Source organism: Dermacentor silvarum, chromosome 10, assembly GCF_013339745.2.
Source record: "Dermacentor silvarum isolate Dsil-2018 chromosome 10, BIME_Dsil_1.4, whole genome shotgun sequence".
NCBI classification, from domain to species: Eukaryota; Metazoa; Arthropoda; class Arachnida; order Ixodida; family Ixodidae; genus Dermacentor; species Dermacentor silvarum.
Genome location: NC_051163.1, coordinates 13,931,993 through 13,958,805, shown reverse-complemented (window position 1 = coordinate 13,958,805; position 26,813 = coordinate 13,931,993). Strand labels below are relative to the sequence as shown.

Here is a 26,813-nt window from a genome sequence, read left to right as displayed (position 1 = left end):
AGGCGCAGCTGTGCCAAGTGGTTGCTAGGCAACGCGCGGTGACGTCATCGCCACGCGCATTTTCTGGCCTACGCTATACGGGCCAACGTCCAGCTTAAACCGCTCCGCTGTTAAAATGCAGTTAATCAATCAGTTGTAAAAGCGCGGATGTAGTCCGGCGTTTCCGGCGGACCAGACCGAATTAGGCGAAGTCGGATATGTCAGTATATTTAGTAGAAATGGGGTGCATCCTAAGTTACTGAACCCTCGTCTTTCAGGTGTTTCCATGCGCTATACGAGATTCGGCCCGTGTCCTCGGTGAACTGAACACCTGTCTCCTCCTCACTCGTGCAGCTGCAGCTAATCAGCAGCGGTCGAAATTGACAGTCCACTAGGTGGACTCTCACAGAATACCCCCTCTGGTAAAGCATGGCTCCGGAGCCTCACCTGCGAGGTGCGCCTGTACTGGGACAGAAGGTCGCGCATGGTCCTCTCGAGCCTCTCCTGTGCCTCGGCGTCCAGCTTCTGCCTCTGCTCCAGGGCGATGTCCATCCGGCTGGCCTGCGCCATCAGCGCGGCCGGCATGAGGCCCTGTACCACCAGGTAGCCCTGGTCCTCGTACTGCTGGCGCTGCTCCGAGGTCAGCAGGCTCTTGCTGACCGGCGCCGACGCACCGCCGTTGCCCTGCGCGAAGGAGCGCGGACAGCGTCGTGCTGAAGCGGAAACTACAAAAAGTGACCAGTCTGGCGATTTTAGTGTGTAACAGCGCACTAAGGGACGGTGAAAGACCACCACGCAGTCGCTGACTCGTAAATGCATTTACGAAAATGAATAATATTCCTTTCCCACCCCCATACACTTTGACCCGACTGGCTGGGTATCTGTCTGGCTTCGAAGCGTTAACCACGTAAAGAAGAAACTGACAAAAATTAGCGCTCTGCGAGGAATCGAATGCGGGCGTGGAGCATGGTAAGCGAGCAACTATCCTCGACGTCATGCTAACAGTTGAAGAGGGGCGTGGAATACGTGCGACAGTAGGACCCTCGCACAGCGTGACTGTTTACGTCACTCGGCGCGACATCGCGCCGCATGTGCGAGCGTCACGAGTTTATGTTGAGCGAGGTGGTTCCCGGTGAAAATGGCTCCAGCTTGATCTTATTTATGCGAATGCTCTCGCATAACTTAGACTATTATCTTAAATGAGTTCCGCCGAAATTGTTTTATTGGGAAAGCATCCAGTATATGTGAGTATACGAACAATACAGATGCGGCAAGCAATGCAAAAAAAAAAAAAAATAATAATCAGGAAAAAAAAAAGAGAGACAAATTACCGTAACTTGCACTGGAGGCGCAATTCTAAAGAGACAGCGAAGCTGATGGGCACCTAGCTAGTCCTGGCTTTTGGGCTAGGCTAAGCACTACCAAGTCATCCCCAGCGTTTTCCAGAATTTAGTGATTATTGATCGATTATCGATTAGCTATTGATTGGCTATCGATTGGCTATCCATGACTGACTAAGCTTAAGTAGTTCCAACCATGCTTAGCTAGACTTAGCCAGGCTCAGCTTCGCTATAGTTCACAGGGGTATGTGCCATTGCGCTTGGACCCTTTCTTCACTATCTCCAGCATCGGCCCACATTTTTTGTCAGCGACGGATGGACTAACGGCCGGCTTAAACAGTTCCTCCTGTTAAAAAGTATAGCCTCTTATTAATCCATGGGTACAATACCTCAGTGTGATGCAACATCATTTCCGTTCAACGCATACATGTGTCCGCATTCATTTTTATGTGGTATGTCACGATGACTAGCCGCGCATGCCTACTCTTAGTCACGGGTCAGCACAATAAGTGTATACTCACCCACACCAACTCACCAATATTTTCTAGGCTATATGGCGACTGACATTCATGTCTACTCACACTCGTGGGCATTCACTCATGTTCTTACTCACGTTCCTACTCGCACTCACCAACATTCACAAACTGTCATAGTCACCTCCACTCACACTTACCGACACCCGCACTCACGCTCGTACTCACGTCCACACATAGCCGCCGACATGTCACCCGCGTTGACATTCACGTCTACTGCAACTCACCGTGACTGAGTTTCGCTAGCACTCAAGTTTACCGTCACTCACTCCGGTTAATATTCACGTTCGCTCAGACCTTTCGTCACTCACTAACACTTTATCTCAGGCCTCTGAAACGAGTGAGGAACGAGTATTATAGTCAGTGTACTCGTGAGTCAGTATGCCAACCAACACTCTTAATGCAGTAAAAAATCTTTTTTTTTTTTTTTTCAGACAACATACGCCTGCACCCACGCCTGCCACACTGTGCAGGCAAGAAGCGCAAAAGGCCCATATCGTGTCTTTTACAATCCTTCGCACTTAGTTCACTGTCACGAATTTCCCAAAATGTACCAACTCGCCCAGCTCGCGACTGACCCGCCACCCGTAGCTTTCGTCGCATTGCACGTAGTTGGTGAGACTGAGTACGAATTTATGTGCAGGCTGTTTGTGTGTGTTATGCGTGCACGTGTTACTGGTGGTCGAAATTACTCCGGCGCTGCACTTATGTGCATAATGCCCCTGTAAGTTATGATAACATCGATACTATAGTTTGAAATAAAACTAAATGTAGCGAGAACATCTCCAACACGGCCCTGCGTCCTATAGAAATGCACTGAATAAGAATAGCGATGTGAGCGAGTAAGGTAAAAATGACGAAGGAATAGCAAGAGACGGACCTTCTCTTGCTATTCCTTCGTCATTTGTTGCCTTTCTTTCCGCACTCCAGCCCTTCGCGCTGCAGAAATTACACCATGAAAACATCCAAGCCAGCGCTACTGAGTTATTCAAGGCACAAATAATCTTGGATATCTACAAAATGTAAAAGTGCGGACTTGTATGAAAGTGAGCTTATTTGGAGTGTATTTGCTGCCGCGCTGTATAGCGGCTCGCTTTCTGGCGAGCTCTTTTCACTTTGCCTCTTAAGCAGAAAGTGAAGGAAGAAAGTAACCTTGGAAGCGTTTAATCTGAACAAGTCGACGCTCTCGGGTATACAGTGCTTGAACGTGCGCTTGCTTTTTTTTTCGGTGGATATTCAAGCCCTGGCCGCGCCTGTCTCCGCCAAGGCCGCTGCGACCATTTGCCGACCGACCGCTGTACACAGATTCGCGCGCGTCACCGACTTCCCCGCTATTTACGCGGCCCAACGTCCCGCCGTCGTGTCTCGTCATGCTGTGGCGAAGAAACTACGTAGTCACGGGACACGCAGATTAAGGACACAGCGGCGGGGCGGGGGGGGGGGGGGGGGAGGAGGAGGAGGAGGAGGAGGAGGAGGAAGATATATTTTATACACGCTGATCATGCAGTTGTTCCGTTCGAATGCCTCCTTTTAAAGAGGTACAGAGATGATATCTTCTACTTCCCTAACCAAAACTCGTAAGCTCCATATCTACTGATTCCATATAAACATATATTATGTCTCGCATCCCCATATGATATGTGGGAACATACGGGTATCTTTATGGGTCCCCCGCATGTTCATATAATCGTACGAGAATTGCTCGATAGGATATATGGGAACGTACATGGGATACTTGGGGTCATACAGGAACGTATATGGGATCTTCATCTTGAGCACCAAGCGCCAACAGATGAGGGACGAAGGAAGAAAGTACAAATATTTGCGCTCTCTTCCTTCGTCCCTCGTAGGTTGGGTCCTCAAGATGAAGTATACCAACTTGCCCAGGTTTCGGTTCTTTTGCTTTATGTGGGACCCTCATATGGGGATGATATGGGACTATCACCATATGATAAATGGAAACATACGGGTTTTAAATGGAAAATTAGAAAAGCGCGGAAAAATTCGTAAGAGTGTGCGCATTCTAGCTCGCCACAAGTACTCCGGTAGTCCTTGGCAGCCAAACGCATCTTTGGTGTACCAGAATGTGGAGCAGGCTTCTAGTTCTAAATGCAGGTATACTGTTGCAGTTACCAAGCAAATAATAACATGTGGGCGTTACTTTCCACTATATAAGCAGCGTGGTATCGACGTTGGTACATAGCGAGCTGATGCAGGAACTTGAAAGTAGCGTGACCGCCCGGATTTCGTTTTTGAGTCCTTTCCCAATTTCATATTTCCCGCGGTACCGCGTCCAATTGTTAGGACGCGGTACCATCCCATTAATTAAATCGAATAACTTTACTTGGCTCTTTCGGCCGTCTTATTGGTTGGGCGATGATCAGATTCGGCAAGGAAAGCGTTCGGTTCGTTCGTTCGTTCGTTCGTTCGTTCGCTTGCTTGCTTTCTTGCCTGCTTGCTTGTTGGGCTATTAGCTTACACCGACAATGTCGATGGTTTCGACACGACATTTTCGATAAACGGTAATTAATTAATTCATCAATCAATTTACTTGAAACCCGCCGCGGTTGCTCAGTGGCTATGGTGTTGGGCTGCTGAGCACGAGGTCGCGGGATCGAATCCCGGCCACGGCGGCCGCATTTCGATGGGGGCGAAATGCGAAAACACCCGTGTACTTAGATTTAGGTGCACGTTAAAGAACCCCAGGTGGTCCAAATTTCCGGAGTCCCCCACTACGGCGTGCCTCATAATCAGATCGTGGTTTTGGCACGTAAAACCCCATAATTAATTAATTAATTAATTAATTTACTTGAAGCCTCCGATAAGGGTGAAACTGACTATTCGCATTCCTTTAAGCTATAGCCTACGAAATCAACCTACTGTTTGTCTCTACTCACTGTGAACGACAATTGGTGCAAGTTGCGAAAGCATTTAATGAACGGTGCTTCGCGCGCCATCCGGCTACGTCATCATTTCGCTGCAGAGCGCGACAACAATGAGCAAGCAGGTCAAGGAAAGGAAACGCACAAAACCAGAATAGGTGGCGCGGACTACATTGTCATTCCGCCCGGAATACCCAGAACCACTCCAGTTTTTCTATTGTAGCCTCGAGCTCCCAGTGGCCGAGGGGCACAATAAAATTGCGCCTTGCGTGTTGCGCACGACGAGACAATGGCTGACGAAGTCGCAAGAGTCGCAAGCCTTGAAAATGCGCATCCGCGGAACGGCATTTTTTTATATTTTTGCTTGTTCTTCATAGATCTTGTTTCCCACTTCCCCGTTGCTTCTCGGTTGGTTCTCGTCGCCTTATGTGCAGTTAAGCGGCTTGGGTAGAGTTATAGCCTGTTAAAGGAACATTCACTGGAGGAAGGGCCGCTGTGTCTTGCCTCAAAATTTTTTCTAGTCATCATTTCAGTTTGCTGGCATACCCTTACCAAGTACCACGTACCAGCTCGGCCAAAAAATCACCCTTATGAACATTCACAAGGCAGCTGTGACTACACGCGTACGTTTATCTTTCACTGATGCCTGGATCGTAGATAGCTAAGCCTGTGATAAAAGCGGACGTGTTTCTCCAACATGTTCCTGCCATTCTGTAGCTCGATGCGCGCAGATTTTCCTTGGTGAAACCCGCCTCTCTCTCGTAGGATGGGGTGCGCTCGGGATTATCTCGGGTCGAATTTACGAAGATTTTCGCTCTTAAGAACAACTTTTGTTATACTCGGAAACCATGTTCGCTAATATAACGTTTAGTGTCACGACTTACCGGCGCCTGTTCTTGGATCAACCGCTCTATCATGCGAATTATTTTGTGTAAGTGGCCCTCGTTTGCACTCTGTAAATTGACCAGCTCCGTGGATTCGAGGCTTGGATTCAAGCCGCGCATGCGCTGTCAGCGGGACGATCGGCAAGGGCGGTGGCGGGGATAATGCGCTTCGAGCGTCCGTATAATTTTTATCGCAATAATACCTGTGTGTGTGATGAACTGGTATTCTGAGTGAGTGCAACTTGTCTGTATACACGGCCAGTATGGGGCGGTGAGGATTTGTAGTTGCCATTGACTACTTAGACTTTATGTCACCGGGCGCTCGTATTCCGTAAAGATCGTTCTGAGAAAGATGTTATCCGGTAATTTTGAACTTGAAACATTTCCCCGTAGTCTGTCAGTTGTTTCAAATGGGCATGACAGGTACAAAGACATTCTTTGCAGACAAAATGATATATTGTACTGTATATTGTAAATTTAGCAAATTTCGTAGAAATATGCAAACGGCAAACCCGTAGTACAATCATATTCGGAGAAAGTACGAAAATTGGGCACGGATAGGGCGGATGCTTGCCGTATGCTTGTAATGTTCTCCCAGTAATGTCTGCTGTACTTTTCAAAAAAGCCCCATCACAAAGCGCCCACTAGCATTTTTTGACCTCTGCGCAGTCCTCGGAGATCACGCTCGCCATGTGTTTATACTCCGTTCCTCAAAGACCAGGCAAACAACGTTACGGAGGCTAGAGAGACTTCTCTCACTGATCGCATCCGCAACCAAAAAATAGTGCGCTATATATGAAAGATAGTTGTATAGGTACGCGCCATGTAATTCTATGTAAAATTAAGTCTGGTACTTCCAAGTTGCAAAATACGATGTATTTATTACATGGAAGCTATAAGAGACTCGAGGCCATTTTCCGCCGAACGAGCGGAGGGACAAATGTTTCTGCAATCGTCGGCCACAGCGCGTCACGGGCGTTTGCGATCAAAACATAGTGCGTCGGCGCCTGGAAGTACAAATATCCACGTGTAACCTGTAATTTGACGTAAACTTGTGTCCAGAAGTTGTAACTGTTATATATAAAGTAGTTATTTCGTAGAAAACGTTGCAGATAAAGAACAACTGCACTGCGAGACGCGCGGAGTGAGACCTTTATGACAGAACTACTTGCCCAAGTTCCGCAGCGTTGCCTGTTATATATGAGACAGAGTAAAATGAGTGGCCGCATTATCTTGTGCGAACGTTGTGGCAGTGGTGAGCCTGTACCCCAAGAAACTTCCGTCGCGTGTATTATCAGCCAGTCTTGCAAAAATAAATAAATAAATAAATAAATAAATAAATAAATAAATAAATAAATAAATAAATAAATAAATAAATAAATAAATAAATAAATGTGAAAGCTTGCACTAGGCAGCGTAAAGCTCAAGACAGCGAAGCTGGCCGAAATGCTGACACCGCGTTCCACCGAGTTGTAATGCCGACAACGCGTTCCAGCAGATAAGTGGTTCTTGAGGGAAAGGGAAAGGTTGACGCTATCTTCTGCAGCCCTTGAGGGAGCACGGCTCAGCGCCAAGCGCGCGCGCGTTCCAGCAGACCCGCTTCGGGAATGCGTGTCTCTTTCTCTCTCTCTCGGACTTACGGCCGTCACTACGCGTTGCATAGCGCAGCTTGCAACACCGACACCATGTTCCAATGCCGACAACGCGTTCCAGCAGAACCGCTCTGTGAATGCGTCTCTCTCTCCCTCAATTTCTCTTTCTCTCCCGAGCACAGCGTGCAAAACCTATTCTTCACCTCGCAGAGCATTGGCACGAGCGCGTGCGAACGCGCCAGCTGTGGACGAAGACGACGACGCTCGAACGCAATTATGTGGTTCGCATAAATGCATGTTTTGCAAGCGTGGCTGTATAGCCTACATGAAAAACAAGTTCACGCATGCTAGGCAGTCCAATGAAAGTTCAAAAATCAGGCATACAAACTGCTCCTTACCTGTTCACTGACACATATGTATACGTCGTCAGTCGCAGCGTAAATTTATAATTATACGTAATTTGCATTTGGAAAGCATTCCTTGTGAAAACATGAAAAACAAATTCACACATGCTAAGCAGTCCTTACCTGTGTATAAATGTGTGTATGTGTAAATGTGTAACGTGTATAAATGTGTAACGCAACTAATTTTCGCATATAACTACTAATAATTCCATGCAATGAAGAAAAAAAAAGTGGCTGTCTAGCCTAGTGGTTACGACTCTCGCCTTGGGAACGTTGGTACGCGGGTTCGTATCCCACCTCGGCCAGAAAGTTTCTTTTCTTTTATTTCTTTCGTCATTGCTGATGATGATAGTTTCTTGATACGAACCACAAATTACGGCTGGCTTAAACAGCTTCGATGTTAATAAATAGCTAAACAAATACAGTCAGCCCCAAAATTTTACGGAACCCGAGATCTGACAAAACGCTAAATATCTGCACTGCCTCAAAACGCAGCCCAGTATTTGCATTTACAACTTTTACCAGTATATACTACGTGAACGACATTGTGATATTCGGTTTCACTGATTTACTGTTACAAGTTGCTCGGAAGTTGATCGTTTTCTGGGATCCCGTGGTACGTAAAGTTTAGTGGTTGAGTGTATGTTTTCAAGTTGGTTCAACGTACGCAACACCTATTGCCAGTGTTGGTTTAACTGAGCGACATTCCAATATTGGATATAGGGCGCATGCACTAGTGAAGGTGTCACGGAAGCCAAAAGCTCTTCAACCCACTCCATATCCCCTGTCAGGCCTTATATTATGAGTAATCAATCGGCAAGTTTATTGAGCGAAAACGTGGAGTTCTTTAACCGAGTTATCACACTGACGTCTATTCATGCTCACATAAACTGACTCTTGTCCATATAAGGGTCGGGTGATCATTTTTATTTTCAAATATATTTTTTAAATTGTCTGTGGCGGATACCGTAATTTTTGGGCTAGAGCTGAATTATTCGAAGAGGCGGACATTATTACACGAGAAATCAAAATATATATTCTACTGACTAACAAACTCACTAATTAACTTCATAATTATTTATTTATGGTGCATATTGCAATTTACGAATTGTAGCCGGTGAGTTTGCAAGACGTATTCTCTTGAAATGAATCTCAAGGATGTACACTAGTTTGGAGTTATTATTTTCTAAAGTGTGTGACGAAATACATGCGCGTTCCAGTTACTTTCTTGCTTTAATACATAACATAGCATTTTGTTAAAAATATGTCAGCCCTCCCACTGGGGTGGAGATGGAAGACCAGCGAAGCTGTACTGCGGTGGGAATTATGTATTTCCAACTATGCCTATTAAGATGTCATGGTGTAAGTGGTTATTTGAACTATTAAAGAATGAGAAATATATATGATCCGGTGGTTTACATTTATTTTAGTGACCGCAGGGACCATGGCCTTATGGTTGCTAAGGTACACCGCCATAGGGTGTATGGCAAAGGTTAGCACATTCTTCATAAACACGTCACCAACGCCGCGCGCGTTTGGCGCGAACGCGGGCAAAACGCCGCCGCCGTCGACAACAGTTGTGCGTGTTGTTTGTGTGACCGCACACAACCGCTGTCAAAACTCTGGCCACGTGACGAACGACTAAACGCCGTTGTCGACACTGTTAGGGGAGAGGCGGTCGAGAGCCCAGAGAGATTTGGCGGCAGAGGCCGGCAGAGCTGCGCGCATGCGCCGCAGTGGGAGAGCGGGCACGCACACGCACAGTCTAGGGTGCCTCAATTCCCTAATCGTCCACCACTCCCCTTCCACTGGGAAGTCGCGTTAGCTCTCCGCCGTGCGTTCGCTTCCCGCGAAAGCGCGCGTCCCTCGCCCTCGCGCTCTTTCACTCGCACATACAGCATACAGCCAATGAGAGTTTTAGGGCGAAGCTCCTTAGGGTGTGGGTCTGTCCCTCCTCTGTAGTAGTAGTAGTAGTAGTAGTCGTCGTCGTCGTAGTAAGTAGCCACGTCTACTTTTATGGAAAAAAAAAAATTCCGAAAGTTGTGTCCGTAGCGCGGAATCGAACCAGGGACCCCTCAGGGACCCCCGAACGCGCGGCGCTAACCACTACGCCACGAAGCGCACATGGACCCACGCACCACGATGACAATAAATACCCAACATTAACGAAAGACCGCGTTTCTAACGCGTTTGTGCTAGCGCGTTACGGCCCGTGTAAGAAGCTGGTGTAAGACGCTGTGGCCTCTCCCCCTTACTAGAGAGTACTGCACGTTTCTAACGCGTTTGTGCTAGCGTCCCCTTAAGCGGGAGATGGTGCAATTATAATGAAGGGCGCTGTTATAAAATAGGAATGACGGCACATATGGCGCGTGTCATTGGTGGAAGTCAATCGTTCGATTTAGTGCGGCGAGACTGGGCGAATTACACGGAAGATTCACGGTTTACCGATGATTCCCTCCGGAGCTTCGCCCACTCATCATAATTCACCCCGTGGATATGCGGTGTTTTTTTTTTTTTTGTTTTTTTTTATTGCTGGACGCGACGATCGAAAGGTGAGCCCTTAACAGCTTCGCTGTAAGAAGTAAGTGGAACAACAGTGCGTTTTTATGGCGTGTGTTATGGCGCATACCTCCAAACTGGTGTCATTCTGGAAATTCCTTCCAAGTGGATACGCCTTACAAGAGTCGCCGGCTATACAATTCGTAAATTTCAATATGTGCCGTGAAGTAGTCAATTAAGAATTTAACTAGAGAATTTTTTAATTAATTGAATATGCGTTTCGATTTCTCGTGCAAGTAATGTCCGCTTCTCTGAAAAAAACTACCATCTGCGACAGGGGGGGGGGGGGGGCGATTTTTAAACATTCCGGAACAATCAAAGATGATCACCCCGTAAATACTTACGCGTACTCGCACAGGTCTTTCACACTCACGTTCCAACCATGCACTCACGGCCTTCACCCACTCACCCATACCATCATTCCAAAATGTGAAATGAGTGCGAGCGAATACCTCGTTTTCCTTATTCTGTCCTGCCTATTCTTACCTGTCTTTTCACTTCTTTTATATCTCTTATTTTGTTTTGCGCTACCCGATTCTTAGCCAATCACCCAGAATGGGAACATGCCACAACCCCGCAGGGATCTAGGTCTATGCCGATTCTAACCATAATTTACTTAACTCGCGTTTGAATTATTCAGTATTGAAGTATTGCCAACTTTTTTCTTTAATTATTATTATTTGTGCGATGGAATTTTCGGCCAGTCTCCCAGAGTGAGAATGTGCCACTGCCTCACGACGGATCTGCATGTAGGTATGTCGATTGTAACCAACTTCTGCTTACATTATGTTTTATTTATTGAACATTTAGTTTATTGAACGCTACCGATACGGCTGTGGAAATCGGCGCACTCATCGTGGCATTTGTCCTCTAAGACCCCTTGTACAATACATTGCACATTGCATTTAACATTTTTTTTCGAAATTCACTCGGAAGTGATTACGCAAAATATTCATTCTGGGCATGAAGTGCAGTGCATGTGTAACTGCAAAGAAGTGGTTCGCTCATATTCTTCTCATCAGCTTTCGAGAAATTTGACATTTAATTGATCTAGACCTCTCTGTCGTCCCCGATGGCCGAAAACAACCTTGATGTGTGCTTCAAAATCACTGAGATTGCGCGAAGATACCGGACGCGACAGCAACATGGCAATGTACTGCACGTAGTAGTTCCAGCTTCATTTCTGCGTTTAAGCAATGAAATGCAGTTTTTACCATAGCAAACATGGAGATGATGGAGATCGTTTTTTTTTTTTTGTCACATACACGGAGACGCCGCTTTTGGCACCTAACCATGGTATCTAAATTAAAAAAAATGTTTTTCGAGTTCATAACATAACAGTAGACAATAAAAACCACCTCGAAGACCGATTATATCCCATGGTTGTGTTCGCATCTCGGGAGGATATGGTGGGCGCCTGCGGTACTCACGTCTTTGCGGAAGGAGTTCATCCAGAGGCTGGTGCCCACGCCGCCGGAGAAGTTGGCCTCGACGAAGCTCCTCAGCTTGTGGCCGTTGGCGCTCATGGCGCGCGCTCACGACGCAGCAGGGGCGAGGAGGATCGCACGGAGAGGGCCTGGAGGGAGGGATCAAAACACAGCCCGTGCCGGCATGATTAGGCACAAAGGTCGTAATGACTTTCCTTCGCGTTGTTACTTTCGAAGCAGGCACAGCAAGGCCACCTAATTCACAAGGCTGTTTTGTTCGTTTCAGGTTGTGCTGGTGACATTTGTCTCTCCGCATATATATACAGGGTGTTTCAGCGAACACTTTTGAAAAATTCTTAAAGGTTGCCTGTGGCAGATAGCACAATTCTAGTTCATGAGCTGATCTACTCGAAGAGGCGGACATTACTTGCACAAGAAATTGAAATACATATTCCAATAATTAACAGAAATTCACTAATTATGTTTTAACTAATTACCTAATGGACCATATTGCAATTTACAAATTGTAGCCGTGGAGTTCGCAAGGCGGATACACTTGGAACGAATTCTCGGGGTGACACCAGTTTCGAGATATTAATCCCCGAACTTTGCGGAGAAATGCATTGGCGTTCCAGTTAGTTTCTTAACAAAACGTCGCTTTATGCATTGAAGCACAAAATTAACTGTAACGCCAATGTATTTCTCCGCAAAGTTCGGGAATGAATATCTCGAAACTGGTGTCACCCTGAGAATTAGTTCCAAGTGGATCCGCCTTGCGAACTCCACGGCTACAATTTGTAAATTGCAATATGGTCCATTATGTAATTAGTTAAAAACTTAATTTGTGGTTTTTTGTTAATTAGTCGATTATGCATTGCAATTTTTGTGCAAGTAATGTCCGCCTCTTCAAGTAGACCAGTTCATTAAATAGAATCGGGCTATCTGCCAATATATATATATATATATATATATATATATATATATATATATATATATATATATATATATATATAAAGTTCTGGGGCTTTACGCGCCAAAACCACGACATGGTTATAAGGCACGCCGTCGTGGGGACTCCAGATTAATTTTGACCGCCCGAGGGTTCATTACCGTGCACCTAAATCTAAGTATACACGAGCGTTCCTTGCATTTCTCCCACATCAAAAATTGACACAGTGTCGCCCTAAGGGCGAAGCAATGAATGCGATCGCAACACAGCAATGTCATACGAACTAAGGTGAGCGGCTTTGGTAGCAATGTGAATTGTAGTAAACATGAGCTGATTAAGTAAGCAGGTGTGCTGCGGCGTAAGTAGACCGACATGAAGAGAGACTCAATGACCACGAGAAGGCGCGTGTGAAACGGTGGTGTTGATGAGAAGCGCTTCCCGTGGGCAGCGCGTCCGAATGGACACACCTGTAGCGCTGCACTGCCGATCCGGGCAGCATTGCATGTGTAGCGTGCGTTGGAAAATGTGGCCCGACTATTACGAACTGAATGAACAAGCGTGGTGTGAGCGCGCACAAACAAACACGAATAGATCACACTGAATGACAGCAGACAACGACTGTCAAAACGCTGGCATCAAGCATACGCCGCAGCGGTCGAAGGTACGTGCGGTCTATCGCTTCAACGGAAACTGAGCGGCGAATGCACGGCGCATAAAGGTCAGAGCCGTGTGGAGATAAGAGACGGTGCGAGCGAGCGACGAGCGCGGTTGTTGGCAGAGTAGAAGTGCGCCCCCCCCCCCCCCCCCGAAAAAAAAAGCAGGAAGAATGCATTTGTCATCTCAGTGGACATTCAGTTTCTTAACTTACATTTATCCACATTCAGCTGGCTGAAAACACGCTCAATTTACTCTTACTTCCAAAGTGCCATGAATAAGTTACATGTTTGCGACACGCAAAGCAGGAATCATTCTAAAAATATTAAGTTTTTGTACCGCCATAAAGAGAAGCCACCAATTAGACCAAAACCCAAGAAAACCCGCCTCCCGGAAACGAACAAATGTTCCCGCTGAGCAGCTCGAGAAACCGCTAAATTTAGCGGGAGAACCGCCAAGTTGGCAACACGGAATATGACAAACTCGGATAACGCGACAATTACTGACCGATATTCTTGTGAAATAAATCCCTCATAACGAACTGGTCATAACAAACTGGAGCGGCTGTCGTTGCCTCTGACAAAAGGGGTAACGTGATCTCCAATAAAATCAATAAGCGAACTCATCAAATACGGCGGACCTACAATGTGAGTTGTCGCAACTCGCAAGAGCCCAAGCCAACTCTGACGTTTCACGAACATCACTGGGGAAAGAAATCGGAATAGAAAAGAAAAGCACATTACTCTCGTCTACTGATGGGGATGTTTTCTGCAACCGTACGAAACAGCGTGAGTATTACCGCGCTCAGTTATAAACTAAACCGGAACAATGTATGGATTCCGTTCCGATTCTCTTCCTTTCCGTGCTTCGTCAGTGTACTCCGCCCACTTACCACATTGGCCGGTTGTGAGGGTTGGATAAGAAAGGAATAGAATGGAGCAAACTGAACCGCTACATGACACCGGCCCTAGTTGTTGCTGTCACTGCTCCGTGCCTTGCATAATAAACAGCTGCCTCTTTTGTGTACTCTTTCGGAGTACATAATCATCACATGGAAGTGTAGCACTCGTGCCCTCCTGCACATTGTCAACCAGTCCCGTCAACACTAACACCTCTTGACAAAGTTCAGCTGCTGAACAGCGTCGCATCGTTCCTGAGATCACGTGGACACAAATTAATCGGAATGTTGCTTGTTGGAATCACGCCGGGTCACCAAACCGTGGAGGCGGCCCGATGGTTTAACCGGCTAGCCATGGTGTTGTTGATTGCCGAGATCGGTTGGTAGACGCGGCCGATCAGGCCAGGGGCGTTAGTATTGTTGTTACTGTCACACTTAATTTAGTGTGAGAGACACAACACAATGAATGACGCAGTCTTCATTTAAATAGACTAATATAATAATACTTTTTCGGACGGCAGCACAAACACCCCTATGACTGTAATCGAGAGTCGAAGCTCCAAATGAGAGTGGTGGAGGTGGTGGTCCTCTTTTATGGCTCGTACCCACTAAGGGGGATAGGCCAGGAAGGTGTTCAAATCTCGTGCCAATTTCACGCGGTGCTCGTCATCTTCAGCCGCGGCCGGCTGCGCGCAACTTTCGCGCCGCCACATCGTGAAGAGCACGCCGAAAGTATACTATAGTGTTGCGAAAAGAAGACAAGGACAAGAGAACACACAAAAGATATATATATATATATATATATATATATATATATATATATATATTCATTGTTTAAATATAGATAGTACCGACCACTCAGCTAACGGGAAGCAAGGACTTAATATTACGTTTTCAATGCGAACCTCGGCCAATCCCCCCTCGTGGGTCCATGCCATACGTTGAAGGCGACAACGACATCACGAATGCACAGACAGGGTACTGTTCATGTTCTGTTCACGTATGCTAGTCTTCCTCGCGTTACACTAGTGTTCCATGCTGGCATGCCAACAAGCCTGCATAGCAATCCCATGGTCAATGCCGTCGAAACTCACTCTGAAGTGGTCGAGTCCAGGCAAGGGCTATAGGCAGTGGTGAGTGGAACTTGTAGCGCGTACTCCCTCGGAGAGTGATCGGAATGGCCACTTTTCGAACAGTGGGCGCTGGGCTACGTCTGTATACGATATTTACGTACTTGATCATGTAGTGCAAGTGCGCGAGCGTAGTACCACCACGGAGCTGATGCTTCCTATATAAACGCCGCCGCGCGACGACCACGCTCGCCGCGCGATCAAACGCGGATTTTGGCACTCCCGCGCCTCCGTGACGCACTTTCGATGTTATCTGTAAGCGGCACCGCGAGGTAGGCGAAACTTCGTTGTATTTAAATACGAAATCTCGGTGCTTCCATAGTTTCCTGCCTTGTAGCGCATGTCGAGAATGGAGGCACGTAACTGCCACGAACGCATATTCAAATAGGCACAAAAGGGTTTATGATACTTCGAAGAAGGAAGTCTCGGAACCTAATGTGACAGGCTGACTTTTGAGTGCTTTTCAACACTGATGAGAAAGAAAAACAAAAGGGGGCAGAACCCATCTCAAGATGACTGTTGGCGGTAATGCGTTAGTATCGGATCAGTTAGCGACACAATGTATTGCCACCGTCGAAACGAGTTATGCATGAGGCGTGTACTGCAGCGGTACTCTTCATTCGCCGTAGCCAGCTCCACCCTAGCAAGCCAGCACCAGCTGGTAGCGTGGGCCGTGGACGCGGCGAAAGCCTATGGTTTCCTGGAAAAGGCAGACCACCCTGAAGATAACGCTTAAAGAATTCCTGAATAAAGATGCTAATTCTCTCTCTCTCTCGCGCGCGCGCTCCCCTAAGAACATTCGGCGCCATCTAGCGACGAAGCCTGGGCGGGGCCTTTGAAATTTATGACGTGTCGGTGCGTGACAGCGCTGAGAAACGCTTCATGCGGCCACCGGGCTCTTCTATCGCGCTTCTTTCTGGACACGCAGAGCCATCTAGTGGCGCTACCGAGAAGTCTGCGCGTGGCCTTCGAGACCAGAAGCGCGGCGCGCGGGTGCCTGCGAGCACTGAGAATTGTTCCCTCACTTCCCGCACACTCAGTGGCATATATTCAGTGACTAACGTTGGCGAGAGATTCATCGAAGAACGCCACATAGCCAGTGCATTTAAGGCGCAGCTCGCTAAAGCGCTTGCGTGAAAGGCCTTCTTTGAAATGCTCCACGTACCCAGTGAATTTGTGACGCTGCCTGCTAATGCGCCGGGTTGCTGTCCTCGAGGAACCCTTGTGCTGGGATTGGATTCCGCGCAGCATCGGAGAGATTTAAGGGATTTGTTTCGCCATTCTAGAGCGGCACATTCCGAGTGGCACATACCTAGTTACCCAAACTGGCGTCAAAGACGCTCGTTGAAGAGCGGCACACACTAGTGCAGCAACATCAAACTGGTTTTGCAGAAAAACCCGGTTATCCGGTTATTCAATTCACCGGTTATTCGAAATTGAATACCGGATGACCGGAGTGATCGGTTAATAGTGTCGGGATATTCGGACAGTCGGATATTTGTTCTTCTGTACTTGTGCCGAAATTACCTCTCTTTTGTATTCGTAGTTATTTTTGCAACCGCTCGTGCAAAGCCGATATCTGCTCTGATTAACCTCCTTACCTTTCCTTTTTTTAAACATCAAATATTCGTGTCCGAATATTTGAATATGCGGAAAACCAGTTATTTAAACCGGATATCCTGAATATCCGATTCTTGAAATCCGCATAACCGGTTTTTGAGACCGGATTCACTTCCCTCCGGTTAAACCGGATAGCCGGTTTGGCGGACATTTGCAAGCACTAGTACGCACCTACTGGCACATGCTTAGTGACCCAAGTTGGCATCAAAGAGATTTATTGAAGACTAGCACGGACCGAGTGGCACATACACTCAGTGCTCCAAGTCAGCGTCGAAGGATTTCTTCGAACAGCAGTGCCTACCCAGTCCCGCCTCTACAGTGACCCGTGTCGGTGTGAAAGAGGTTCGTTGAAGAACGACAGATATATACACATTACCGCATACTCAGTGAGCCAAGTTGGTCCGATGGTGGCTTTGGAACCCTGTTACCTCAGCACAGGAGCCCGATGCGCTAAACATTCCACCACTGACTACCCATTGACCCAGGTAGGCGGAACAATGGTTAGATACAGACACACATAGATAGATAGCCCCCGGAAAATGCGTGAAGTATCGTAAAAATGCTAACGCAGGAAAACTCGTATGACTTCCGATAACGGCTGGTGCTTTAAAAAAAAGATATGCACATCCAGCGCACATGTTGTAATGTGAAGCGAAGCTTTCGCCAATCGCTTCTCTCGTGCACACGTGCTACGTGACGTGACGCATAGGCCATTCGTCTCGAAGAGCTACTTGCCGTTTGCACGAGAGTGCTTGCAGTTGTTTGATATATACCTGGCGCTATTTGGACGCATCTTGTATAGTATCTTGCCCTTGTGCCATAAAACGCGACATTAGCATCGTCCTTGAGTTGTGTCTGCTGCTGGCGGCTGGAACAAAGACAGGAGTCGATGTTGACAGCCATGTTAGTAGCCTGCATACCTCATTTCTGACAGGAATGCTGAACTGACTGCCGCACCCAGGTGGAATGCATCCCTTCTGACGTGTGAGTCATAGCCTTTGGCACAGTGAAGGCAATCAAGTGTATTGATTGCTTCGATTTTATCAGTTTATTGGCAGGTCACGATCGCAACACATTAGGGCTAACCTTATGTGTTGCGCACTATTTTCCATGGGGGTTGTCCATGAGAGGCTTTACATATTTCAGGAGTCTTGAAAATATGTTTTGGAGAACGCGGCTGCAATGACAAACTCATTTGTAGAAAATATGCACCTATATGGGGTTGCTTTTTTCTCCTTGTCGAATAATATATTCGAAGGCAGTGTTAATTTTGTAGCTGAATACTGTCAAAGTATGATAATTGCCGCTCGAATATGTTCTTTACCACAAATTCAGTGGCGACGAGGTTTGTCTCGACAGAAAAGCCGCAGAAAGTTTCTGCAACTTTAAACCCATCCCGAGGGATTGGCCAAGAATAAGTACATACATGCCCAATGGCCCAAGAATGAGGCAGCCCAAATGAAAGAAATGTAAGAAAATCAAAGAAGCCGTTCATTCATTTCCTTGAAGAGGTGTGTGTGCTTTAGAGCCATGGGGCTACAATAAATGTAGAAGTCTTATGTCGTGATTTATTGTTTGATTACGCTCCCTGACATTCTCCGGCAAAATGTTCTGCACACTAAACTAGAGCATCCGGTGGGACACACCCAATGGACTGGAATCTTTTTTTTTTTTCCGGAGGGCGGAGTGGTCGCAAACGCGGCACCTGTCTCGTCCGCTTTTGTTGGAAGAACCACCAGCAGCTCTTCACGTTTCCTGATGGTCACCCTCACGAGGACTGACCGACAGTGACTCATCTCACACATCTCACAATGACTCATCTCACGAGGACTGGCCGACAGTTTCTCATCTCGTTGCCTTTGGCGTCACTGTATTCAGGCTACAAAGGCAAATAGCTAATGCGTTGCAGCCTGAGTGTAATCAGGCTCTGGGTAGCTTTACTTAGCTTGTTGCCCTGTAAGCAACTCTGAGTGCGTGCCCTTTGCGCCTGAGTACGCTCAATCACGAGCATGCTGCGCACACTCAGCCGTGAGCATGCTCATGCCAAAAGGTACTAGTGCAGCCTTAATCGCAATGATACGCCAGCTCATTTAGGCAAACAGTATAAACTAAGTATTCAATCTGTACTCCTCCTTATTGCTGTTGTTGAACCCTGTCCTTGGCGCCTTGTCGAAGAGAGTGCTTTGCGAAAGCTTTCGTGGTCTTTGCAAGTAGTCAGTGCTTGAGCTATATAATGGGAACGGAGGACCTGCATTACGGGCAAAGCCGTCTCGACCTTCGCTTTCATGTAGCGTATAAGCGCCTGAAAAAGCCCGCACTTTGCGACCGAGTTTATTCTCTGCATTCCTAATTACTTCCCCCTCTCCCTGTCTACGTTTTCGGTCTGACGCGAGTCGGCTCTATGAATAGACAATAGGTTGGCCAAGTTTTCCTCCAAGCCTACAAGAACGAACTAGGCTGTTTAACTGATGCGCTCACTCGAGAAAGCTAATCAGAACCAAGGCGGAAGTTTTGACTTTTAAAACATGCAAGCGGCTCTCATTTATCCTGCAATACTAACTTTCCCCGGCGTTCGAGATTTGCTCGTTAATTTTCGCTCTAACAGCCTACACCCGACAGCCTTCCTTTGACGTCCATAGATACCTCTCACCGTATATTTGAGTGCGCGCAGTAAAACAGTTTGCACCTCTGAGGGTGCTGGCTTGTCGAATGATTAAACCCTGGCTCTTAAAAAGTAAGATCGAATCGGTGATGGGGTCAAATACAGTGTTGTTTCTTAGCAACTTTCTTTTCTTCTTCTTTTTTTTTTTGTGGCAAGTAAACATGATGGCACGATAACAGATGACACGAAAATTGCGTGAAATCAATTTCGATAGCTATCAATGTCGAACTCTCGTGTCAGATATTTTAGTGCGCACCAAGTGGTCGCAGTTAGTATACTGCAGTTTTCAACGACGGCTGATACCATGGCAGGCGTAGTTTGAGCTCACTGTCGTGTACAGTAAAAGTTTTTTAGCTTTTTACACCTATAAGATTGAGGCTGTTGGCTCCATGGGCCAAACGAGCCACAATACGTGGGTCACCATACATGCACACAAGTTTCCTAATCTCGTTCATCTAATCCTCTGACGGCCTCGACAGCGTTTCCACTCTGTTGGGATCCAGTTTGTTACTGTATCAAACCGCCATTTATGTGCTCCGCGCGTCACACGAGCTGACGTACTCCATTTACCACGCTTATTCTTAGTAATATAGAATACCATGCACACGTGATTGCTCTATGATGACTATAATGCGTCTTTGCATCTGCTAACGGTACGGGTGCCAGTTACTGTTCCGTCGGCTCATTGGAGAATCCTTAGCACCTTTTAAAATTTTTTTTCTAGTCTTATAAGTTTCGGTGCACCCGCCGCTATGGCTTAGCGGCTATGACGTTATGCAGCTGAGCACGACGTCACCGTTTCGAGTTCTGGCCGATGGGGGCGGGAAAAAAATCGCTTGTGTACTTGGGTTTAGTTACACGTGAAAGAAGCACAGGTGGTTGAAATTAATTCAGTCATTCACTAAGGCGTCCCTCAATGTACCATGTAGTTTCGGGACGTGAAACCCTACAATTTAAAGAAATTGCCGGCGCCACACTTGAGTACCGGCCGAGTAGAGTCATTACATAATATTGATTTTTAGGATATTGATAAGGTGCCCTGGATTATTTGTGAGCGCCTGTAAGATGCAATCCAGTTTGTTCTGCTGATTTCGGCTCGCTCACGTATATGCTCTATTTCGAGCCACCTGAAGTGAACGAAGACAAAGGTTTTATTTAAGTGTACGCGAGAATTGAACTTTGTCGCAAGCCTGTTATTCACAATTCTGTTATAGTTTGAAGTTTCAAGTTTGGCTCGTTGGTAGTTTATGGTTATGACGCCAGCGCAGGAGATTAGGCGAGCACGAGAACTATTGTGTAATAAGGGGACAGACTCCAAGTTATAGCGAATAGAGGTACACGATTTATTACGCTCTCGATTCTCGAAGACGCACGTGTCCGTTTTCTGAACAATGAAATTAGAGTAAAATAATTACATTTAGCCACGTTACAATAGCGACGAGTATACTCCTTTCTACATAGCAGTGACATCAAGAAGCAAGAAACATAAAGGAAGATAAAAAGAAACGTTAGAAGCTTAGCAAATTGATCACGAAGATCTTCAGTAAGAGTAATCGGCAGTCTCACGTTGTCTGAGATTCACAGGATCACGTCCGTGTCGCTATCGGTGAAGCTTCGCATCACACCGGCTTCGAGATTGGCCCGTGAACAGCTTGCCGGTGTGCGCCTTCTATTAAGAGATGATCGTTGAAGGTCTGCACCGGTGCATGACGCCTGGATAATCGCCACTTTTTGTGTGTCGTGTGCCTTCAGATGTGCCTTACGCAGTATTCCCTTGCCCGGGCATTATTAGACAGGAGCGAGCTCTACACGTGTCCTTTAATCACATAATTTACTATGCGCATACTGCCCTGAGTCACCACTAAGCATTGTCAAAGACAGGGCTACTCCGCCCGCGGGAAGTATCCATCCGCGTCACACAGCTTGCTCGGTTAGTCACGCCAGATTTCTTATAGAGTGTACGTACACGAAGTGCTGCTGGGCAAGTTTGGACCGATTGCTGATTGATTAATTTATTTATTATGTATTGGAAGCGTTGGTAAGAAGTGTTACTGGCTTCTCCGGAGCGTTTTATTGTTGAATGAATGAAGGATGATCATTAGTTCAGTAAAATCTTTCAGCCTTTTAGCAGTTCATTACAAAACGGGGGCGGGGGGGGGGGGGGGGCAGTTATTTGAATAAAAAGACGGGTAAAAAAAAATATACCGAATGTGCTACACGACTTTTTGAAAGGCACTAAAAGACATGTGCAGTGAAGTCCTGCGTTTTCTTTGTGTGTACGTGTACTTTTGCGTATTTCAACATGTGTCTTTAGAAGTTCAGCTGTATTAATAGCCTTCTCTATATAGAGCCCGGTTTCCCGTCTAGGTAACTTGTTGCTTATGTCTGTCATTATCACGCATTCGCCGACCTATGATTATGTGTCTGAGTTTGTTCTCAGCCAAACTCTTAAACAGATTTCTCTGATTGTCTTGTATCGCACGCAGGGTATCGTCTTTCAGCCTGTCCGACGAGCGTTCGACGCTGCAACAGTGGTGAAAACACGTAATGGGACAACCCTAGCTGAACTGGGAATACAATTCTCTGGAAGCAGTTTACCGTATTTGCTCGCATAATGAAGCCACCTTTCTTGTTTTTTCATAGTGTTGACGTCAATATGGGGCGAGGTTTCAATACGCGTGGCATAATTTTGGCATATATTTTTTTTGTAGAAGTTGAAATTGTAATAGTCGTGGCGCACTACCCGAGCAACACGAAAACGTAGCGGCGAAACGGTGAACGGCTGCATGGTGTCGACGAAATTGCGCGATCGACGTGTTGCGAACGCTCGCGTCACCACTGTTAAGCATCCTTCGTTTCAAAAGGTTGCTTGCTATATCACGGCGCGATCCGACGATTTCGTTACAGCCGACAGTGCCAGCGAATCACTCCTAGATAAACAGATACTGAAAACTGGTTCCTAGAGGGCAGTCACTGTCAGCCGTGCGTGTTTTTATTCCTGGTAAAAAAAAAAAAAGTTTCTTAAATTCGCTGTCTGTCTGTCTTAAGGACAAAAGTTGGGGGATTGGTTCATTACGCAAACGGGTTCGTTAAGTGAGTAAATGCGTTATGCAGCGTCTACGTGGAACATGTTTCACGCGCACTTTCAACAGGACGGCTATCTTACGCTGCTCCGGTACAGCGTCAGAAACGTGTTGTAGTATGTATAGTGCCCGCTTCGAGGCACTGCCACGTGCAACCCAATTTGGCCAGGATGGGGGCCGCACGTGGGCTCCTCGCGGCGTAAGATATACGCACGAATTCCCGCGCCAAAAATAATATGCCGCATGCGGATGGGTATTTGATCACCCTCACAGTCAGGTGCCGTTGCATTTGCGAGGAAATGTATATGCTCAGATCGCGGACTCTAGAGTATGACTCCTTCAGTGATGAATTATGAGCGCCCGTCGTTAAGGCTTCCGCATTTGTATGTTTGTGTGGAGACACAGGGCAGACTTGACTGAAATATAAGAAAAGGAGCATCAGCATGGATGCTTAAGCCTCTGCTGGCCATCTGGCATATTTGTTGAAGTTAATTATTCATGCGTAGTCTGCTATCATGTATTCTTCGGTTTTTAACAAAATGAACAAGAATATCCGCTGGGCATAGGTGCTAGTTAGAGATAAGTTAAATGCCTTGTGGCACAATAAAGTACATCGGTTACCAGCGCTTGTACAGAGCAACACGTTGAAATTTCAATGAATGCGGTAATTCTTCATGAAAACATCAGAAATAAGATTAAAGTAATAGCATATGATAAATCCAGTAAGTAATGTAGTCTCTGTAAAGCGCGTCCCCTGGGTACTGCAGGAGTGACAGTCTCATATTAAGCGGATTATGTTTCTGTAGCACCGAAGGAAGCAAAGATCGCACAGTGCCTGCCCTTATTATAGGTGCAGGCGTTCGGTGATAATGACAAGCTTACACGAAGCTTAAGAAACATTGTCCTGAGGAAACGAGGTAAACCACAAACTACGGCGACAAGCACGTGGAGGAAATTATCTACGTAGCTATATATCTCGTGATAGGGCGCTGTCCGATATGATGAGGTGCATCGGCAGGCGAGCATCATAAATGAGGAGGAAACTTCTGGACAAAAGCCCGACTTATTCCTCCGAGAGGCGAGTCGGTCAGCCTCTTCATTGCCAGTAATACCACGTGCGATGACGTCCAATGACTGAATAGGGGTACACCGCGAGATGCAATTGCGGAAGCATTGTTGGCACGCGACGCACGCTATAGAACTGTCACTGCCTGGTTTAGGCGACTGAGCGTTTGCGCGTGAGTCACTCAGAAAAACCTTGCAAGCTTGTGAATTTCTCCTGTGTGTATTTGAGCGCTACATCGATGGCTACGGATTCAGCACTTGTGACCGATGGCTGAATACCGTATACGGACGACGTGACCGTGCTGAACTGTTTCTGGGCGAAAGAACGCCAGAGATGCGCTTTTGTGGTTTAGGTATAATTCAGGTGTCAGTGTATCAGTGAGGTGTCAGTGTACGTTACCGGAGTGTTCTTCTGATTGATGGGAAAGCGTTAGCTAGTACAAAGCCGGCGCTAAAATTCGCTACTTATAGTGAATGTGAAAGACGTAGAGGCACATTGAGAACTTTACCAATGCTCTTAGCGACAACAGCTGTGACAAGTCATGCTTATCAGTGATGACCACAAAGATTACCGCCATTTCCCGCCATAAGACAATAGTGATTGATTCTATTATCTGCTATAAATTGAGATAAGAATTGCTTTCCGTTAGGCAAAGAATGTAAACTTGCATTAAGAGCTATGATAGTTTTTTTTTCCTGTGGTCACTGCCCAGAACAAGCAAGAACAGGCTTTCTTGTCTATATGTAGAGTCACTGTGATTGAAGGGGTTCAGCAGGGTCCAATGTTCGCGTCATTCAAACGCTCAAGAAGCCGCGATGCGATTTGAGCGGCCATGCAAAAGGAGACGAAACAGTCACACACATCCATGCGCATGTTTTGTCTGCTGCGTTGTGTCTTCTTGCTCCGTTTCATCATGCACTGTTACGCTAACTTTCTCGAAAAGCTACTATATTATCATCGTTTGCCTATTTTGTGTTTACTGCAGGGCGAATGCCTCACCCGTCGATCTTCAAATACCCCTGCATTGCTTCAGCTGACCTCACCCTATTCCTCAAAGTTTTTGTTTATTTCACCACAGACCTACTTCTCTGCCGCCTTCGACTGCGCTCCCCTTCTCTTGGCATCCATTCTTTAACTGTAATAGGCCACCGGTTATCTGCTCTACGCATTACGTATAGCCTGCCGAACACCATTTCTTCCCTTAACTCAAACTAGTATATCGGCAACTCTTGACTTGCTCTCTAAATTCACACCACTGTCTTTTTGTATTTTAAATTTACACTTATCATGTTTCGTTCCACCACTCGTGGCGCCATATACAGCGTCTTCTCAATCGTCTTCGTTAACCTCCAAGTTGCTGTCTCGTGTATTAGTATGGCGGAATACAATGGCTGTACACTTTTCCTCTCAATGATAACCGTGTAAGCTGCCGGCCATGACTCGATAGTGCCACTTACTCTTATGCGGGTCAGTACTCGGATAACTGCAGAATCGGCAAATGTTCAGCGGTCTCTGCCACGCAGTGGATGTTTGCTTCTTGTTCTCTAAGGTACAACCATTCCGACCGCGGTAGTTTAGTGGCTATGGCCTTGTTCCGCTGAGCTCACGGTCGCCGGTACGATCCCGGCAGCATTTTGACGGGGGTTTAAATGTAAAAACTCTTGTGTACTGAGATGTAAGTGCGCGTAAATAACCCTAAGTGTAAAATCAATCCCAGAGTCCCCCGTTACGGCGTGCCTCATAATCAGATCGTGGTTTGGGCGAGGTACAGCCTAGCCTGTCAAATAAGCGGATGCTTCAAGTGCTCAGTTTTAACAGCTGCTCAACAAATTAGCAGATTCTCCTATTAGCACTGTAAAGTGGGAGATCACGTCCGATGACCACTCATTTTAGACTCCAAATTTAGTGTGGTAGAGTTTCAGACTAAGAACGCTAGTCGCAAAGCTGGCGCAGGTGTCTCCCCGCGCTACCGCTACAGCTATTAATCCAGCGTGTTAATGACGCGCAACACGGCTTTGCCTAAACTTCATCCTTCTGTTTCAAACACCCCTGAGTGTTCTGATGATGGCGTTTCTGAAGCTCTATAATGTTTTGTATGGCGACAGTGAGCCCCTTTAACGTCTCATGTCTGCCATTCGATCGTCTACCAAACATTGCAATCAAAAAGAATTGTTTATAACACGAAAGTATATGCGAGGTGAGTGTTATTTACCAACGTCGCACACTTAAAAGGGTCGTGATTTATTTTAGCACTAGCTATCATTCAATGAAACGAATTAATCCTGAATGAAAGGCTCTACAGAAACGCTGGGGTAATTGAAGTCTGCAGTCTGACGAAATCTCATCTGGTCCTGGAAGTATCGATAAACAGGGCTAGGCACTGACCAAAGGTAGAAAAATTACAAACTCGATGTTATGGCCTTACACGGAAACCTTGCTCACAATCACGCCTGCGATCACGTGTTTAGTGCGCTGAGAAAGTACGCAACAGAATGTAAGCTAAATAAGCAGAAAAGAAGCTGCAATGTTTTTTCTTCTTTTTTCTATGAATGCATGCGAAATCACTGAAAGAAATCAGTGGCCGGCCACGATTCTCATAGTGGTCGAGCGGTTGCAGCGACAAACTTCTTCATGATGCAACTCTATGCCAAGTGGACCCACCGCGGCGTTTCAGCGGCTCTGGCATTCTTGCTGCTTAGAAACGAGGTCCCGGTTTCGAATCTCGCACATCGGCGACCGCAATCCGATGGGCAGAGTGAAAAATGGCTCGTGTTTACCGTGCGTTGGTTGTACGTTAAAAAACCAGCTGTGGGCAAATTAGTCCGGAGCGCTCCCCTACGACGTCCCCAAGAAGCACTTCGCAGTTTCGGCGGGACGTTAACCCACACATTTAATTTTCTATGTCGAGTGCTATACCTTTGACAAATGCATCCTGTGCAGCAGTTTGCGTAACGTTCCAAGACGTGTCTCCTATCCGTGGCTTTTTAACCGAGGGAAAAAAATAATAAAAATAAAATAAGGAAAAGCCGTTTTGTCGCCCCTCTGAGTACCAGCTGTTTTCTTAAGCGTTTGTGGTCACGATCAAGGCAAACCTTGTGAACATCCGCTTTTGCACGCTTCTGGTTTACGCGGTGAGTCTCTTGTATGTGGT

General features: G+C 46.5%; 1 protein-coding gene across 4 annotated transcripts in view; it reads right to left on the bottom strand.

Annotated features, from left to right (window-relative positions):
- Positions 1-26,813, bottom strand: part of LOC119466002 (phytanoyl-CoA dioxygenase, peroxisomal-like) — a 73,008-nt gene that overhangs the window by 14,004 nt on the left and 32,191 nt on the right. Inside the window, exons 2-3 of one of the 4 annotated variants that reach the window (XM_037726484.2) lie at positions 11,604-11,749; positions 427-663 (exon numbers count right to left, since the gene is read on the bottom strand). The exons of 2 other annotated variants lie outside the window; for them this stretch is intronic. In XM_037726484.2, coding sequence (XP_037582412.1) covers positions 427-663; positions 11,604-11,699 — 333 coding nt within the window. In that variant the 5' untranslated portion in view covers positions 11,700-11,749. The remainder of the gene's footprint in view (positions 1-426; positions 664-11,603; positions 11,750-26,813) is intronic. One more of the 4 variants, XM_049657089.1, reaches the window with a different exon arrangement.